Source organism: Panulirus ornatus, chromosome 67, assembly GCF_036320965.1.
Source record: "Panulirus ornatus isolate Po-2019 chromosome 67, ASM3632096v1, whole genome shotgun sequence".
Taxonomy (NCBI): Eukaryota; Metazoa; Arthropoda; class Malacostraca; order Decapoda; family Palinuridae; genus Panulirus; species Panulirus ornatus.
Genome location: NC_092290.1, coordinates 19,778,060 through 19,797,743, shown reverse-complemented (window position 1 = coordinate 19,797,743; position 19,684 = coordinate 19,778,060). Strand labels below are relative to the sequence as shown.

At 41.3% G+C, this 19,684-nt stretch overlaps 1 protein-coding gene across 1 annotated transcript in view; it reads right to left on the bottom strand.

The window, feature by feature from the left end:
• The window catches only part of LOC139747087 (YTH domain-containing family protein 2-like), a 141,199-nt gene extending 133,603 nt beyond the window's left edge, over window positions 1–7,596 (bottom strand). Inside the window, exon 1 of the mRNA XM_071658894.1 lies at window positions 7,442–7,596. Within this exon, the coding sequence (XP_071514995.1) occupies window positions 7,442–7,493 (52 nt within the window). The 5' untranslated portion in view covers window positions 7,494–7,596. The remainder of the gene's footprint in view (window positions 1–7,441) is intronic.
• Between the last annotated feature and the right edge of the window lie 12,088 nt (window positions 7,597–19,684).

Genomic DNA, 19,684 nt, shown 5'->3' with positions numbered 1-19,684 from the left:
ACACTACCTTTTATTACTTCCCCCTCTTGCCCCCTTCAACAATGCTCTTTCACATATTATTTACCTCCTTCCAAAACATCTTTTTATTCTCCCTAAAATTTAATGCTACTCTCTCACCCCAACTTTCATTAGCCCTCTTTTTCAACCCTTGTACCTTCCTCTAGACCTCCTGCCACTTTCTTTTACACATCTCCCAATCACTTGTGCTCCTCCCTTGTAAGTACTGTCCAAGCGCCTCTCTTTTCTCGTTCACTAGCAACTTTACTTCTTCATTCCACCATTCACTACCCTTTCTAATCTGCCCACCTCCCACCTTTCTCATGCCACATGCATCTCTTGCACATGCCATTACTGCTTTCTTAAATACATCCCATTCCTCAACCACTCCCCTAACTTTGCTCTCAACTTTTGGCATTTTGTACACAATCGCTCCCGGTAGTTCTTCACCCAAGCCTCCTTTCCAAGCTCACTTACTCTCATCAATCTCTTCTCCCCAACATTATCTCCTTTTTCTTGAAAACCTCTACAAATCTTCACCTATGCCTCCATAAGATAGTAATCTGACATCCCACCAGCTGCACTTTTCAGCACATTAATATCCAAAAGTCTCTCTTTTACACACCTATCAATTAATATGTAATCTAATAATGCCCTTTGACCACCTTTGACCATCACTCCTACTCATATATGTATGCTTGCATACATCTCTCTTTTTAAACCAGGTATTCCCAATCACAAGTCTTTTTCAGCAAAAAAAATCCACAAGCTCTTCACCATTTCCATTTACAATGCTGAATAACCAATGTGCCCCAAATAATGCCCTCGACTGCCACCTTACTCACCTTCACATTCAAATCACCTATCACTAATACCTGGTCTTGTGCACCAAAACTGCTGACAGACTCACTCAGCTGCTCCCAAAACACTTGCCTCTCATGACCAGGTGCCTAAGTACCAATAATCACCCATCTATCACCATCTACTTTCATTTTTACCCACCTCAATCTAGATTTTACTTCCTTTCACTCTATCACATACTCCATAAACTCCTACTTCAGGAGTAAAACTACTCATTCCTCAGCTCTTGTCCTCTCACCAACCCCTGTCTTTACTCCCAAGACATTTTCAAACCACTCTTCCCTTTACCTTTGAGCTTCATTTCACTTAGAGCCAGAACTTCCAGTTTTTCTCCCTCAAACATACTATCTCTCTTTTCTTCTCAGCTTGGTTGGATCCCCACACATTCAGACACTCTAATCTGAGCACTCCTTGCTTGACTCCTGTTTACTCTTTTATAAATTGAAATACAAGAAGGAAAGGATTTCCAGCCCCTGCTCCTGTCTCCTTTAGTTGCCTTCTATGACACATGGGGAATATGGAAATAGAATTCTTTCCTCCCAACCTCAGGGATATATACATATGTAAAGCCTTATATCACTTGTCTTCAGTATCCACACAATGACCTAAAAAAAAAAAAAAAAAAAAAAAAAAAAAAAAAAAAAAAACCATAACCAAGAAGACTTCAATCACTCATAACCCCTGTTCCAGATCTTGCTAGAGGTAATATACACCAAAAAACATTTGAATATATCCCCTCATACATCCTCATATAAAAGATATTGCTCATGTTTTGAATGTGACATCATGAAATCTACTATGCACTTACTTAGCTTTATATTCAATTCTACAGTAATCATGAGTGGCAAGAAGGAAGGGACTTCAACTGATGCAGCTTTAAAAACTATCTCAGGAGTATCTAAACGTGGGAGTGAGTTTGAGAACACTGATGATTATGATGCTTCAGAAGTACAAGTATATGATGAGAAGGTGGAAACACTTGACTCACTGCTGTCAGCTACAACAGTTCTTGTACACACATAGCTTAAGAATGAGAATGTCTAAGGTCATAACATCATACATTCAGAACACATTTCAATGATGTGAAAGATTTGATATGTTGCTATGGATGTTAGATTTCAGATTTTGGATATTAGCCAAATTCTTATGAAGATTTACATATAAGTACTACATAATGTACATAATACTATATTTTGTATTGTCATTATCATAATTCACACCAAAACTGTAGTTACAAATTGGAAACCATACCACAATAACAGCTTTTCTCTTTCCTCAGAAATTTTTCATGTGTTCAAAAAGCACCCCTCAATTGTTATGAAGATGGTTTAATCATATAATGTATTTTGGTATTCAATCTTTCTTCTGATAACAGAAAATGTTAGCGGTTTCCTCACTTAGCTGGCTCAATATGTGCCATTTATGGGAGAACAATCTTTCACATAGTTTCTGAATTTTTTATGTAAATCAATTTTCTCTACCCAGTATGGACTTCGTGGAATTTCAGTGCCTTGATCTACAAAACGCCTCTCCTGATATTGAAAAAGTAACAAAAAAGTCAAACTAATGATTCAATTTTTGGTGGATAATGAACACCTGGAAAACAGTCTGAAATTCAATTATTCAACAAAGCTGTTAAATTCTACAATAAAGTTCCACTGGGAGCAGTTTCCTCCAGCCCACTTCAGTCTCTTCATAAAATAACCTGCCATCATCTCAAGTAAACCATAACATGAAGGTCTTCTCACGCAGACCTCACAATCACAAAACCTTGACACCACAGTAGCAAACGCTGTACAATTGAAACAATGGATCACATAGAACAGATTGCTTGCATCTCCACTCAGATGTTCAATCAAAGTCTTTAATCACTGTTTTAACCCTAGGCACATACAAATCCAGCTCACATCCTTTAATCGCCTTGAAAGGACAATCACTCCAACTGAACAAAACACCATGCATTCTAAGCATCACATAAAACTCACACATGACATTAACTCTCCACACCAATTAGATCACCACAAAAGCAACACACAAAGTCAATGCCCTTAAAAATAAGATCTAGCACCAGATATGGGCAAAAAAAAAGAATCCCTCACCATCCTCTACAAACAATTCATCTGCTCCACTCTAAACTATCTTTCATCTGCCTAGTCTTTCATACACTATCTTTCATCTGCCTAGTCTTTCATACTCATAAAGGTGAGACAAACTAAATGCCCTTAGAACTAACTGACACCAAATTTGGAGAAGAAAAAGAATCCCTTAGAATCCTCAATAAACAATTTATCTGTTCCACTCTAAATCATCCTTCACCTGCCTGTTCTTCCACCCTCTCAAAAGCAAATCTAACAAAGCTGCAAACCACACAAAAAACAGAGCACTCAGAAAAGTTACTGACTCCCTGCCACCATTAACATTCCACAACCACACGATGAAACAAAAATCCTCCCAAAACAGCCCCCCTTCAGCATGATCAGCATTCAATTCTATGCAAAAGCACAAGACACCTCCCATTCAAACCACTCTGTAATTAATCACCAACTCCCTAACAGAAACAAAAAATCTACCCCTGCCTCACACTTCAGCAACCTCTACTCACAGATTCCCCAAACATTTCAGCAACCTCTACTCACAGATTCCCCAAACATAACACTAAAAAGACTCAATAAGCAATAAAAAACTGCCCTCATGTACATTCATGGCAACACATGGTGGCTGGCAAAAGGCCAATGTTAACACAACAATTCATATCCCAATACATTATGTGGCATTGTGAAAGTGGAAATCCCTATTTGCATTACCACCAGTGTACGAAAAAAAAGAAAAAAAAAAAAAGGCTGTGTGTAGTATCCACACTGAGCACACTAAATAAAGTAAAACAATAAAAACAATTTGTAAAATTCAACAGATGCTATGAAAACCATATCCACATTTACCTAATTTTCATTTGTATTCAAGAAATATTAATTTTTTTGGTCTATTTCCACAAACACTTCGCATTAACATTCTACGTGCATTATGAGACTTGATTATTCTTATAAGAGTTAATAAACAAAGCATTTTTTGGCATTACTTCCTTGTACATCCCAAAAATGATTTACAAGGAAATAAATTCATTATTTCATCAGCTTTCAGCTGCAAACAATCAAAAGTCTTCCTTTTCACACATAAGGCTGCAATCAATGTATAAGCAAAGGAAACCAAAATGATGACATTTCACTAATGTAAATATGCAGTTAAAGAGCATCACAGAAGTAACTAGCGAATGTGTAAGATAAGCATATTAATAGACTCCTAAGATTTAGAAAGGAATTGATTAAATGTAATGTCATTTACCCTTTAACTGCAGCTGAATGTGTACGCCCCAGTAAAATGTTTTGTCTTCACTGCTACTAGGATGCATATATGCAGCCATTAATGTTTGTACTAGCATTTCATCCACCGTTTCCAAACACTACAGCCTAAATTTTTTGATAAATCAGAATATGTAGCATCAACGATGCCTATAGATCTGTGCCCTTAAATTATGTGAACAATCTCCAAAGCTTTGTAAATAACAAGATAATACAAACTACTTATGAAAACAATGTGAAATCACATTTGTTTGAGGAAAAATAATTACAAAAATTCCATATTTTCTGCTATGTCTGAATATACACCTGGAATACTGAGATCATATGCCTTGCACAAGTGCAACATAAAGTGTGCTTAGCTCACATACACAATGTCTCATCATTCTGAAGTGTGTATCATCATATCTAAAATTATGCACCAGCATATCATAACAAACTCAATGAGACATTTTCCTTTTTCAATATTTACAAGTCATGTACACAGTGACCCTTGGATATTACGACTTCCAAAGCGAAAGGCCTACCATAATCCTATAATAATAAGCAAAAGCAATGAAGGCAATGATGACCATGGAATATGAGAGGATTAGGTAATAAACACTTTTATAAAGTGAAACCTAGGAAAACAGCTAACTTCCTCCAGTATTTAAAATTTACTATATTTTCAATGTCATTTAAAAAAGTGATTGTTATGGTCGTGTTTGTTTATGACAATTTTCTTGAAGATTTAGGTACTGTGTGTGTGTCTGCTTCAAAACAAAGCCATTCCAGTTAATGCAAATAATTTTGGTAAACTTTCGTCATAAAGCAATATTAAAAATCAAGATAAATCTCAGGAAGGAACTGATGATTTCTCCGAGTGTTTCACCTTTTACACATAAACTTTGAGGTAACTACAATATTTTTCCACAAAATGAAGAGGTAAATTTTGAGATATTACAGAAAATGTCTTCTTTAAGCTGTTAATGCTTTTGATATAATTTTCTAAATTATCACTATAATATTAAAAATCAAGATAAATCTCAGGTAGGAACTGATGATTTCTCCGAGTGTTTCACCTTCTTTTACACATAAACTTTAATGAGGTAACTACAATATTTTTCCACAAAATGAAGAGGTAAATTTTGAGATATTACAGAAAATGTCTTCTTTAAGTTGTTAATGCTTTTGATATAATTTTCTAAATAAAATGATATATAACTCAACCTTATGAGGCATTGTTTATGAGTGCTGTGTGCCCTCTGACCTATGATTTCTATCGGTTCTAAAGTACCATCTAATCTGATCAAAATCATCTACTGTCATGCTAACTTCTTGATATATCACACTAAATCACTTCTTACAAATATCAAGTCTATAGATAGGTTTTTCTTACAATTCAGTAAGTTACTTCTCAAATGCTCTAAGTTACAGGTACATATATACCATTTCTAAAAGACACTAAAAATAAATAATGGTTTCCTCTTGAGAAAGATAGACAAGATTTTATTGGTTCAGATGGGTCGAATTCCAATTTCAGGGCACTGAAAAATCATTTATGTAGGAAATGGATATCAATAAACTTAAATTTACTAAAAGTGATGTAGACTTGGGGAGTGTACTTTGAAGCATTAGCTTTTACCCTGAAAAATAAATGTGACAGTACGGAGGGTTAAGATTATCAGGGAAAACATGGGATAACTGTAACTAAAACACTACTAGCAAGGAAAGCCCTTTTGGCAGCGCCAAACGCCATTAGATGGCATGGCAGCATCCAGGGAGAAAGTTTACTTTAAAGCCATCCTTGTAGCAAGCTAAACTGAGCTCATTTTTAGCGTTACCTTAAGAATACATGAATGTTGTATTACTGTTTGCCTTCACTTTCTGGTTACTTCACTTTCTTCTATAAGCATGTACTTTCTCCCATCAATTGTAACCACTGCGGCAAAAGGGAAGATGACAACATTTTTGTCATATTTTGACTGGTACAGAAAACGAAGGTTAATCTTGGCCCCTATATGGAGTTATGTATGGTCTTCATAGGTTCCTTTAACTTCCAGTGGTGTTTCACTTACTTCTGCATTACATTTACTCTGATCACAATAGTTCTCTCCATTGTATTGAATTCATCATCACCAGAAGTACAATGCTCCCCAGTCTAAATCAGTTGCAGTAAGTATAAAAAGTCCATTCATGTGCACTTCTTAATAAATAATTTATTTCCGTGGTGCCCCTAAACTGGAATGTTACACTAATGGATGATTTTCATATTTCCTAATCGTTTTACATTACCTAAGTACATTTCCTGATGCTTTAAAAGCCCTGGATACTTGAAGATTTCAAAATTCATCAACAAGACTTAGTATAAAACACTTTATGTAGTTCCTTATGACGTACAATTACTCATACGACTTAACATGACTAAGCTAAGAAAAGGGGAGCCTTAAATTCTGTCTCTACCAATGGATTCAGGTTAATAAACATGTTATTCTGAATATTCTTTGTATATGGCAGATCTGTTAACCAACAGCTCCCCAGTCAGTACGTCTTGACAACTTGCTGTGTGTGTTGGCCAACACTCACATGGACAACAAAGAGAGTCAAAGCAACATTCAATAATCTTTTTAATATGTACCATGGGCTAATGTGTGTTCTTTCACACAGAATAATGTGTGTTCTCTATCTCTCATACCTTCTCATAAAAAGTTTCTATTCAGTAATCATAAAATACACATATATATTTAGCCTAGCAGCTTGGTAGGGCGTAAAATCATAAACAGACATGTATAAATAACATTGTAAAACTTGTCAACAAACTTCAAGTGCAGGTCATAAGGAAAAGTTTTGCTAACTGGTGTTGAGTACAATTTTGTACAAACGTCTGGTGCTGGTGTGCTGCCTGTAATACACAAGACAAAGTTGGACACCCCAGGACTTGTGAGGTGGTTGTCAGTGTTTGGTGTCCCCAGTATACACACTACATCTGGGGCAGAAGGTGAATGGCCTGCCTTCATTCCTCCCGGCCTTGGCCAATTCTCCATTACCTACGCGGGTTTCACTTTCCCCATCTCTTACACCGCTCCCTTCATCGCCCTTCACCTCACTTTCTTGCTCTTCGGAACCTCACAAGAAGCACAGATTTTACTAAAAGGCACAAAAACAGCAGCTTGAACCTCAACAATCACATAACTCAAAACACAACCATCAAAGCTGAGCACTTCCATTGCCAGAATCACATATAAACCAACCTGAGGTTCCTTGTCCTTTCATTCGCTGCATATCAGAGTGTCCAGCGTACATAAAACTGTCACTTTTGAATGGTCACACACTGTAAAAATCTGTCTTTCTGTCCACAAATTCCTCACTATCACTAATTCATGCGGCCATGTTAGTTGGAGGGCTCGATATCAGCCAATAACTGCCATGAAAACATATGCAACAAATGGCCGATAGGTGGCGCAGAAGGGTTCAACGTCCAAACAAAAGCTTCAAAAAATAATTATAGTCCTTTAATTAGTTTCAGATCCCTTAAAAATACCATATGATTAGAGCTCCAGAAAAATAGTCTTAGAGCAGATGACGATAGCAAGACTTGAGTGGGAGTATTAGAAGAGGTCATTCACGAGACCCGTTTACATGGATGGACAAGTATCGCCTCTAAGTGTTTCGAGAACACTTTATCCAGAGGCTGTATTTCAATGGCGGTTCATAAAGTCATTTCACCTACCTTGTCTAATTCTTGTAGAAAATTATACAAGAGGGAATTCAAAGGCGCAATAACGGCTGTTCCTTGTAAATGAATGAAAATGTTTTAAGGGAATGACTTCAGATTAATTTTCTAACATCTATTAAAAGGTGCAAATCGAATACATCGAATTTATTTATCTATCTCATTCTACCTCTCTCCCATTTAACAGGTCTATCACATTAACACATTTTAGAAGTAACGTCATTTTACTTTTTGACATAAAAGAAGATAAATAAAGCAATGAATGACGTCAACGAATGAAATTATTAACTTTCTTTTCCATTAAATAACCTGGAACAAGACTGATGAATTCAAGGAGGAAAAATGGAAAGATGGCCTTCCATACACCAACACAACAAAGTTTTATGACATTCAAGAAATAGCTGCATTTATCTCAAAATATGGGAAAAAAGTAAATGGGCATAACAAAATGAACAGAATGAAAAAATTGGGACAACAAAATATAGGATTTTGAAGGAAAAATAAGCGTGAATGAAGTCCTAAGAGAAAAACAAAGAATGATCGTGGAGAAGGTCGTGTATTGCAGGATAACATTCCAAAAGTATCATTCTCGTACGCAAGTAAACCAAAGATACTAACAGGTTCTTGAGTTGTATAATATCCCACCACAATATAAAAAATTTGGCACAAAAATAGGAAAAAATTAGCTCAAACCTTTTTTAAAAAGTTATGTGCCATGACTCACCTATCTAAACTATAAATTTGAACTTGTTCAGAACTCTTGAATTTGTGCTTGAAAATATATTTCTATAGAACCAAATTTAAGCAACTGCATACCCTTATAATCTATCAAACTCCACGAAGGATGTGTCCTGTCTGATTTTTAGTTGGCATAAGCTAGGCTAAGTTATTTATCACCGGGATATCGAAGTAGACAGCAAACAACTTATTTTTTCAACACAATTAATATTTCGTTAAGTGAGCACTATGTCACCGAGTGAATTATTTTCCAATATTTCCACATTATGACTGGATTGATCGACTCGTCAAAGAAACTTTTCAAGCAAGGAGATTCACAGGAATGCCAATTCTGATGAGCCAAATACAGCAATACTGATTTTACCAAGTCCATTAGTCGCGTGTACTCAGGATGTGGTTAAGCTCCAGCTAGGCCTAATGTGAAAGACAAAAGTTACAGCGAAATAAAGTATAAATTCGTCAGGGCTCCGCAGGTGGACCTGACTCTTTACGGTATGAAAGGTTACATGATGAGGAGGGAGACGAGGAAAGGAAGGGAATGACACAGCTTAGCTGCTCGAGGGACAGAGGAGGAGGCATCGTAAGAGCCAGTCCTCGAGTGGCCGATGCTCCACACACAAATTGGGAAGCAGAAACCACAGGCGGGCCGCGGGTCCACAACCTTGTGGCTGTAGACACAGGCAAACAACTTACGAGAACAATGACCAATGTAATGCTCGTAAGAGAGAGAGAGAGAGAGAGAGAGAGAGAGAGAGAGAGAGAGAGAGAGAGGTTGAAGTGAGGTGATGCCTGGAGTATTAATGAGACGGAAGACTTTTGATTCCACTCTTAGTAACTAGAGAGGTAGTGGAGGATGAGCAATCCACCCAAGCCAGATGCGAGAACAGTACTTCATACTCGGGATAATAACACCCCTGCTGACATGAAACAGCTGCTCGCAAGAACAATCACAACACCTGTACAACACTGCCAGCTTTTGGGAAGCAGACGTTGTGATGTTAATTATGTGGGGTTCCCAAGCTAGAGTGGAGGTTATAACCAAGATATTTATATTATTACGGGGTTGAATTGTACTGTTTTGAAACTGAAGAGGGAAACGATTGATAATTAGAAAGATAATATGGTGAGAAACTGGGTTTTAACACCATTAATATACAAAGTTACGGGTTCCTAAATCCCAAATACTGCACAGCTCCGAAATGAGAAAGGAAATATGATCAGCTGGAGAAAGAAAACGTATTTTAGAGGAAGAAGAGGAGGAAAAATGTGTTGAAATATGGAAGGGGAATCATCAGCATAAGACTGAATAGGATTAGATCATTTACTAAGAAGAAAGAGAGCAGGTAATAGGACAGAACCCTGAGGAACACCCCCACACAGGAGAGACCTCATGTACACGTAGCACTACGAAATCCACACTGGTGATCTGAAAGAAGGGAATGGGATTCTATGTCTATGAGAAAGTGAGAGTTTAGGAGAGTTTCCAAGGCTTTGGAGACAACAGAAGTGGATGGTTAGGTTAGGTCTCCTTTCATAGGGATGGGCTGCACCAAGGCGTGCCTCCAAGCGGGAGGGAAAGTCTGAGTATTTATACATAGGCGAAATGGACGAGCAAGGATTGGTGCTGGCTTAGAGGCACACTCCCTTCGAACATGAGGAGGTGTGCCATCTGAGCCATACGTCTCATCCACCTGGAGCTGGTACAGTACCTGGAAGACCCTGCGCCAGGAGAATATAGGAGATGGTAGAGGCTCAGAGGGAGGAGATGAGGGCGGAGGATTACATTGTGGATCATCCAAAGATGAGTTAAGAGGGAACACAAGGGGCCAGAAAGAATGGCTTCATCAGTTGGAGAGTTAGCAGGAGATTGGTCAGGTCGGAAGAGAGGAGGAAAGTTTGAGCTACAGTTGTTGTTAGAGATGCTTCTGGTTAAGGACCCAAAGATTTGCCCGTAAAACGTCAGCAAACTTTCATGTTACTTGAGTGTGTTTGTCTCTTGGGATAAACAGCTCTGCAATGATTCCAAGAAGAAATGTAAGCCGCGTGGGTTTGTGTGGAGGGGAAGAGTGTCATGGTCCGGCAGGCACCCTCCCTCATGCGACAGGCATCGGAGCACCAGCCATCATCAAACCACGACTGAGAAAAAGATTTAGAAGATGGCATGTAGGCCTCCATCCAGGCCGAGATAACCTCTGCTATGCGTCCAGGACAACACGAAGCGTCCTGACCATAGAAGCTGTACCCATCCCAGGGAAAGTCAACACAGAAGCCGAGCAGGGATAACCCTTGAGCTCGGCCAATGTCCCAGAGTTGGCGTTGCCAGGGTGGGATAGAGGAGGGGCGTGCCTGACCACAAGGTGGCGTTGCCAGGGTGGGATAGAGGAGGGGCGTGCCTGACCACAAGGTGGCGTTGCCAGGGTGGGATAGAGGAGGGGCGTGCCTGACCACAAGTTGGCGTTGCCAGGGTGGGATAGAGGAGGGGCGTGCCTGACCACAAGTTGGCGTTGCCAGGGTGGGATAGAGGAGGGGCGTGCCTGACCACAAGTTGGCGTTGCCAGGGTGGGATAGAGGAGGGGCGTGCCTGACCACAAGGTGGCGTTGCCAGGGTGGGATAGAGGAGGGGCGTGCCTGACCACAAGGTGGCGTTGCCAGGGTGGGATAGAGGAGGGGCGTGCCTGACCACAAGGTGGCGTTGCCAGGGTGGGATAGAGGAGGGGCGTGCCTGACCACAAGGTGGCGTTGCCAGGGTGGGATAGAGGAGGGGCGTGCCTGACCACAAGTTGGCGTTGCCAGGGTGGGATAGAGGAGGGGCGTGCCTAACCACAAGTAATGGAAATGAGAACTGGGGTTAAGGGATCTTAGCCTATGCCAGGTATGCATTCGATCGACCAGCCCCTCGGGAAGGATGGACGACTGGGTGCACTGTGGGCTGGATTCGATCCTATACGGCTTTGATCCCCAGCAGCTCGGCCATGCACAATGGTCAGTAACGCTAACTTACAAGGTCGTTTCATCAGTTAGAAGTGTAATTCATGGAAATAATCATAAAAACATTTATTGTTCCTCTCTCACGTCATTCTTAGTCACAATAATGACCTCCTCGATGGCATACAATATCAGGTCTGACAGTCAGTGTTACCTACAAAGGTTACGAAGTTCAGCTCTCACGAGCACTGGTCTTGACGAGAAATGTTGTTGCCAGAGGAGCACTGTGATTAAGTCACAGTGAGCGGGAAAGACAATGTAAATCTCGTTTTTTTTTTCTTTTTTTTTTTTACGCATGTCAACAGTTCGTACACAATGTTCTTCGAACAGGTTACGAAAACGTCAATATCTCTTTGGAAACACTGACGCTTGATCGTTTAACTCAGTCGCTGGGGAGAGCTAAAGTTCCCGCCCTGAGAGTGGAAGACATGATACTGAAGGAGAGTCAGGCTATGTTTCTGGGCAATCAGCACCACAGAGAATGAGTTTCGGCCAGAGGGACAGATGTCCACTGTGTACCCTGTTACCCACCACTGTCTAACGGGGAGGTGATGGCTGCGACCTTGACAACCACAATAAACCCTAGTGTCAAAGGTCAAACGTTAGGTGAACACCACTGAACGATTCATCAGGTACGGTGGTGGGGGCAGACTCGTGCATGTCCTGGTGCGGGAGCCAGAAAACTTCCCTGCCTGATCTGTGACAAAAGGTCGACTGTAGCAAAATCATCTGCTGTGACATGTCTTAACAACGGATACATATCTGATGTCGTAACACTGCCACATCTGTGTGTGATGACGCTGTCACATATATCACAGGGGAATCCATCCCCTAAAACAGATAAGCTCTGGAATCTGTTGCTGTGTTGATGATGAGGATGACTTGAATCGACCACTGGCTGATGTGTCCATAACACTACACTGGGGAGACACGTCTCTCTTCCCTACCCGCATGGGGTCCATGTCACAGGTAAGGTTACCCCTCACCCCATGAAGATGATCCGGATCAGTTTCACTGCTTCCAGCGCACGGGGCTCCCCCCCCCCCTCTCTCTCTCTCTCTCCATCTCAAGGATCGTAGCCAACTCCCCAAACTTGAGATGAAACCGATCGTTACCAAAGGACAATCATAGCTCTGTAACTGATGTGACAGAAGCGTGACTTAAGTCATTTAATCCGAAGTTGAGATACGGCACAGCGACGGTGTGTGTGTGTTCATCTGTAACTAACAAACTGGTTGATATTCAACTCACGCTCAGACCTATCCAAGGACGGCCTAAACAGTTTTGGGTTGATCATCTTCTGCCCAAAACTCGTTCCTAGAGTTCTGCCAGTGTCCACTACAGCAGGATGATTACTATGAACAACTGGAACCATTATGTACCAAGGGTAGTAGTTTCTTCGAGAATAAATGTATCATGCTTGGTGTTTTGATACAAATGTGAAGTCAACTGCGAATGCTTTTGTGTATGGCTTGTGTAATTCTGAACGAATGTATGTGGTTTCCAACAACTGATAAAGTGGAACCACCTCGGGTGTGCCACATCTGAAATTATTGTGAACTTGAACCAGCTCGGGTGTGCTACATTTGAATCTATTGTGATCTTGATAACTGTACCTGAACATTGAGGTTCGTCAGTCGGATGTTATCGGCATTTTCCTCTGCGAACTTATGACAGTTGATATTATTCATCACCAAGGTCGCCAAACTTCAAATCAATAAACAGAGCACTGCTCAGGGTCGATCTATGAAGCAGTACAAAGATGGAGAGGTTTGTACAGCCAGCGAGCGGGACTGGTCTGAAGGCATGGATTGCAACGACAGTGGTGAAGCATAATAGGCTTAAACTTAAGACCAATTATTTATCCACTCTGGATGATTTGTTGCCATTTAAGAAGTTATGGTTGAAAAGAAGAACTGTGCAATGGATTGCCACCGAATCACTGGACCTCATACGTCAAAGTAACGGATATCCGACCAAATTCAAACGATCCAAAATTCAGTCAAATTACCAATATTTGTATTTTGGAAACCAAGTTGGATATAAAAAAAAAAAATAAAGTAAAAGATCACCTCTGTGTAAATACGTTATAGATAATTCAAGTCATCCAAACAAAATCTTGGAAGACCTTAGTATTTCGTCCAAATGTAAAACTAATTTCTTTTTTCAATATTAAAAACGCATTTCATTTTGACAAAACAAAGGCATCGGAATATTTAAATGATTTCTTTTCCATGATTGCTTCACCACTCAATGCTGCATTCATTACCTTCATATTGTAACACAACCCTCGTGGGCGTCTTAATACAACACAACAGGTAAAAGAAAGACGAGGTCGACCTATAACACCGTAACATGCATATAACACAATACGTTTAAGTCTTCCAACTTGTAAAATGAACCATGACAAATTCTAACACGAGGAACTAAAACAAATTCTAACACAATGAATTAATCAACACAGGATGTACTACATCCTTAGACATCATTATTCTAACCTGTACATGAACTATGTCGTTCACATAGGATGGCGGGAGCCTTAAACCACCACCACGATAATGATGCCCAAAATTCGAGCCATGTTTAGTTAGTCATCTAGACACGTCATGGGCAGGAGGGACCTTCATAAGTTCACGCCATCACTAGCGACCCACAAGTAAGGTCTTCACCAATATCAGTGTGACCAAGCTAGCTGCTCGCCCGGTGCCTCAGTACTTTTGTTTCGCTGTGTTGGCTAGGATAAGTTGGACATAGTGTCGCTTACCATCTGGTAGCTTATAACATGTGCATACTGAGGATTTTTACATTTGCCTTGGTAAGCAGAGAGCTTTTCATGTACAGGGATATAAATGACAGTGGGTAAGTGATCAATTTGAGCCAAGAGCGTCGGCGAGAACTACATCTCACACCGAAGATGTCCCATATCTTGACTTCACTGCCAATAATGCAGCCTTCCAAACGATCCCATATTATAGCTCTACTCACACGTTATCCTAGGGTTTCTAGGCAAAACTTGTTTGTGAAAGAAGTGCCCGAGTTCCACTGACATGAATATAATGATCCTCTCTCCGAATGTGTATGTATATACATGTGTATGTGGGTGGGGTTGAGCCATTATTTCGTCTGTTTCCTTGCGCTACCTCGCTAACGCGGGAGACAGCGACAAAGTGTAATAAAAATAAATAAATACCCCCCCGAATGTAAGTGTGTAGAGCCTTTGGTACATACAGACGATAGCACTAAAACAAAAAAATACAGGCGTGAAGATTTAACAAGGAAGGTACAATACTCATCCAAACAGTGAACAAGCAACGATTATTTCCTGTCGTTAAAGATATTGGATGTTTAAATTGTTCAACTTCTCAAGTTTACAAGGCTTGGAGACACTAGGTTCTCTACCTCAACTCTAAGATTGTAGGGTAGAAAATAATAAATTTCTTGACTTCGTCCACAGAGCATGGCAGATTTCTCCAACGTACAGCGTGGGCACCTGTGGAGGAGACCCAGAGACCTTTGAGTGACACGGTTCACTGTGAGGGATCTACAGGGTACTGCCGGCAGAGGGCGAGGTACATACGTATCAGACGAGGTCTGTAGTTACATGTCCTTTGCCTGGACGATAAACAATGTCACAGATATGCGATGAAATGTCTCTGCGTCACCTAGTCATGGTACAGTCCTAATCTTGCTGGCTGCCATCTTACTGACGAACATGTTGGCAGCAGAGTTCACGACTGTCACAGGCTGTGTGGTGATGGCCGCTTTGTAGTGCCTCCACCTTCTTTCTCTAATATATATATATATATCATAGAACATACAAACCTCCAACAGCCAGGATCGAACCCGGGACTCCCGTGCAAGAGGCAGGAATGCTAACCGCTAGGCTATGGGCCTGGTTAATTGTATGTAACTATTCGAATACTATGTGCTCGAACACCCTTCGTCTCACATTGGTGAGCGACGGGCTTTACACCGGTTATTTCCTAACAGGCGCACATAGCCAGCAGATAACATTTTACCGAACCTAAATGTACAACGCGGAGGTATATGAATAGTTATTACCTAATAGCCAGGCCCATAGCCTAGCAGTAGCATTCCCGCCTGTGGCACAGGGGTCCCGGGGTCGATCCTGGCTGTTGGAGGTTTGTATGTTCTATGAAGGCGCACGTTCATATGCACTTTAGTCGTGTATATATATATATATATATATTACTCTTATTTTGCTTTGTCGCTGTCTCCCGCGTTTGCGAGGTAGCGCAAGGAAACAGACGAAAGATATGGCCCAACCCACCCCCATACACAATGTATATACATACACGTCCACACACGCAAATATACATACCTATAAATCTCAGTGTACACATATATATACACACACAGACACATATATATATACCCATGCACACAATTCACACTGTCTGCCTTTATTCATTCCCATCGCCACCTCGCCACACATGGAATACCATCCCCCTCCCCCCTCATGTGTGCGAGGTAGCATTAGGAAAAGACAACAAAGGCCCCATTCGTTCACACTCAGTCTCTAGCTGTCATGCAATAATGCCCGAAACCACAGCTCCCTTTCCACATCCAGGCCCCACACAACTTTCCATGGTTTACCCCAGACGCTTCACATGCCCTGATTCAATCCACTGACAGCACGTCAACCCTGGTATACCACATCGATCCAATTCACTCTATTCCTTGCCCTCCTTTCACCCTCCTGCATGTTCAGGCCCCGATCACACAAAATCTTTTTCACTCCTTCTTTCCACCTCCAATTTGGTCTCCCACTTCTCCTCGTTCCCTCCACCTCCGACACATATATCCTCTTGGTCAATCTTTCCTCACTCATTCTCTCCATGTGCTCAAACCATTTCAAAACACCCTCTTCTGCTCTCTCAACCACGCTCTTTTTATTTCCACACATCTCTCTTACCCTTAAGTTACTTACTCGATCAAACCACCTCACACCACACATTGTCCTCAAACATCTCATTTCCAGCACATCCACCCTCCTGCGCACAACTCTATCCATAGCCCACGCCTCGCAACCATACAACATTGTTGGAACCACTATTCCTTCAAACATACCCATTTTTGCTTTCCGAGATAATGTTCTCGACTTCCACACATTCTTCAAGGCTCCCAGGATTTTCGTCCCCTCCCCCACCCTATGATTCACTTCCGCTTCCATGGTTCCATCCGCTGCCAGATCCACTCCCAGATATCTAAAACACTTTACTTCCTCCAGTTTTTCTCCATTCAAACTTACCTCCCAACTGACTTGACCCTCAACCCTACTGTACCTAATAACCTTGCTCTTATTCACATTTACTCTTAACTTTCTTCTTTCACACACTTTACCAAACTCAGTCACCAGCTTCTGCAGTTTCTCACATGAATCAGCCACCAGCGCTGTATCATCAGCGAACAACAACTGACTCACTTCCCAAGCTCTCTCATCCACAACAGACTTCATACTTGCCCCTCTTTCCAAAACTCTTGCATTCACCTCCCTAACAACCCCATCCATAAACAAATTAAACAACCATGGAGACATCATACACCCCTGCCGCAAACCTACATTCACTGAGAACCAATCACTTTCCTCTCTTCCTACACGTACACATGAGAGTTGGGGTGAGAGAGTATCATTAAGTTTTAGGGAGAATAAAAAGATGTTCTGGAAGGAGGTAAATAAAGTGCGTAAGACAAGGGAGCAAATGGGAACTTCAGTGAAGGGCGCAAATGGGGAGGTGATAACAAGTAGTGGTGATGTGAGAAGGAGATGGAGTGAGTATTTTGAAGGTTTGTTGAATGTGTTTGATGATAGAGTGGCAGATATAGGGTGTTTTGGTCGAGGTGGTGTGCAAAGTGAGAGGGTTAGGGAAAATGATTTGGTAAACAGAGTAGAGGTAGTGAAAGCTTTGCGGAAGATGAAAGCCGGCAAGGCAGCAGGTTTGGATGGTATTGCAGTGGAATTTATTAAAAAAGGGGGTGACTGTATTGTTGACTGGTTGGTAAGGTTATGTAATGTATATATGACTCATGGTGAGGTGCCTGAGGATTGGCGGAATGCGTGCATAGTGCCATTGTACAAAGGCGAATGGGATAAGAGTGAGTGCTCAAATTACAGAGGTATAAGTTTGTTGAGTATTCCTGGGAAATTATATGGGAGGGTATTGATTGAGAGGGTGAAGGCATGTACAGAGCATCAGATTGGGGAAGAGCAGTGTGGTTTCAGAAGTGGCAGAGGATGTGTGGATCAGGTGTTTGCTTTGAAGAATGTATGTGAGAAATACTTAGAAAAGCAAATGGATTTGTATGTAGCATTTATGGATCTGGAGAAGGCATATGATAGAGTTGATAGAGATGCTCTGTGGAAGGTATTAAGAATATATGGTGTGGGAGGCAAGTTGTTAGAAGCAGTGAAAGTTTTTTTTTTTTTTTTTTTGCTTTGTCGCTGTCTCCCGCGTTTGCGAGGTAGCGCAAGGAAACAGACGAAAGAAATGGCCCAACCCACCCCCATACACATGTATATACATACGTCCACACACGCAAATATACATACCTACACAGCTTTCCATGGTTTACCCCAGACGCTTCACATGCCTTGATTCAATCCACTGACAGCACGTCAACCCCGGTATACCACATCGCTCCAATTCACTCTATTCCTTGCCCTCCTTTCACCCTCCTGCATGTTCAGGCCCCGATCACACAAAATCTTTTTCACTCCATCTTTCCACCTCCAATTTGGTCTCCCTCTTCTCCTCGTTCCCTCCACCTCCGACACATATATCCTCTTGGTCAATATTTCCTCACTCATTCTCTCCATGTGACCAAACCATTTCAAAACACCCTCTTCTGCTCTCTCAACCACGCTCTTTTTATTTCCACACATCTCTCTTACCCTTATGTTACTTACTCGATCAAACCACCTCACACCACACATTGTCCTCAAACATCTCATTTCCAGCACATCCATCCTCCTGCGCACAACTCTATCCATAGTCCACGCCTCGCAACCATACAACATTGTTGGAACCACTATTCCTTCAAACATACCCATTTTTGCTTTCCGAGATAATGTTCTCGACTTCCACACATTCTTCAAGGCTTCCAGAATTTTCGCCCCCTCCCCCACCCTATGATCCACTTCCGCTTCCATGTTTCCATCCGCTTCCATGATATATATATATCATACTACTTGATCGCCGTTTCCCGCGTCAGCAAAGTAGCGCCAGGAAACACACGAAGAATGGCCCATACACACATATATACACATAAACGCCCATATACATACATATACATATCTTGGCCCCACAAAACTTTCCATGGTTTACCCCAGACGCTTCACATGCCCTGGTTCAATCCATTGACAGCACGTCAACTATGGTATACCACATCGTTCCAATTCACTCTACTCCTTGTACGCCTTTCACCCTCCTGCATGTTCTGGCCCCGATCGCTCAAAATCTTTTTCACTCCATCCTTCCACCTCCAATTTAGTCTACCACTTCTCGTTCCCTCCACCTTTGACACATATATCCTCTTTGTCAGTCTTTCCTCACTCATTCTCTCCATGTGATCAAACCATTTCAAAACACCCTCTCCCGCTCTCTCAACCACACTCTTTTTATTACCACAAATCTCTCTTACCCTTTCATTACTTACTCGATCAAACAACCTCACACCACATATTGTCCTCAAACATCTCATATCCAGCACATCCACCCTCCTCCGCACAACCCTATCTATAGCTCACGCCTCGCAACCATATAAGTGTTGGAACCACTATTCCTTCAAACATACCCATTTTTGCTCTCCGAGATAATGTTCTCGCCTTCTACACATTCTTTAACGCTTCCGGCCCCCTCCCCCACCCTGTGACTCACTTCCGCTTCCATGGTTCCATCCGGTGCCAAATCCACTCCCAGATATCTACAACACTTCACTTTCTCCAGTTTTTCATCAGACCATCCAGGATCCTTCCCTCAGACATACCCCATAGTATCTCTCCTTTCTTCTCATCTTG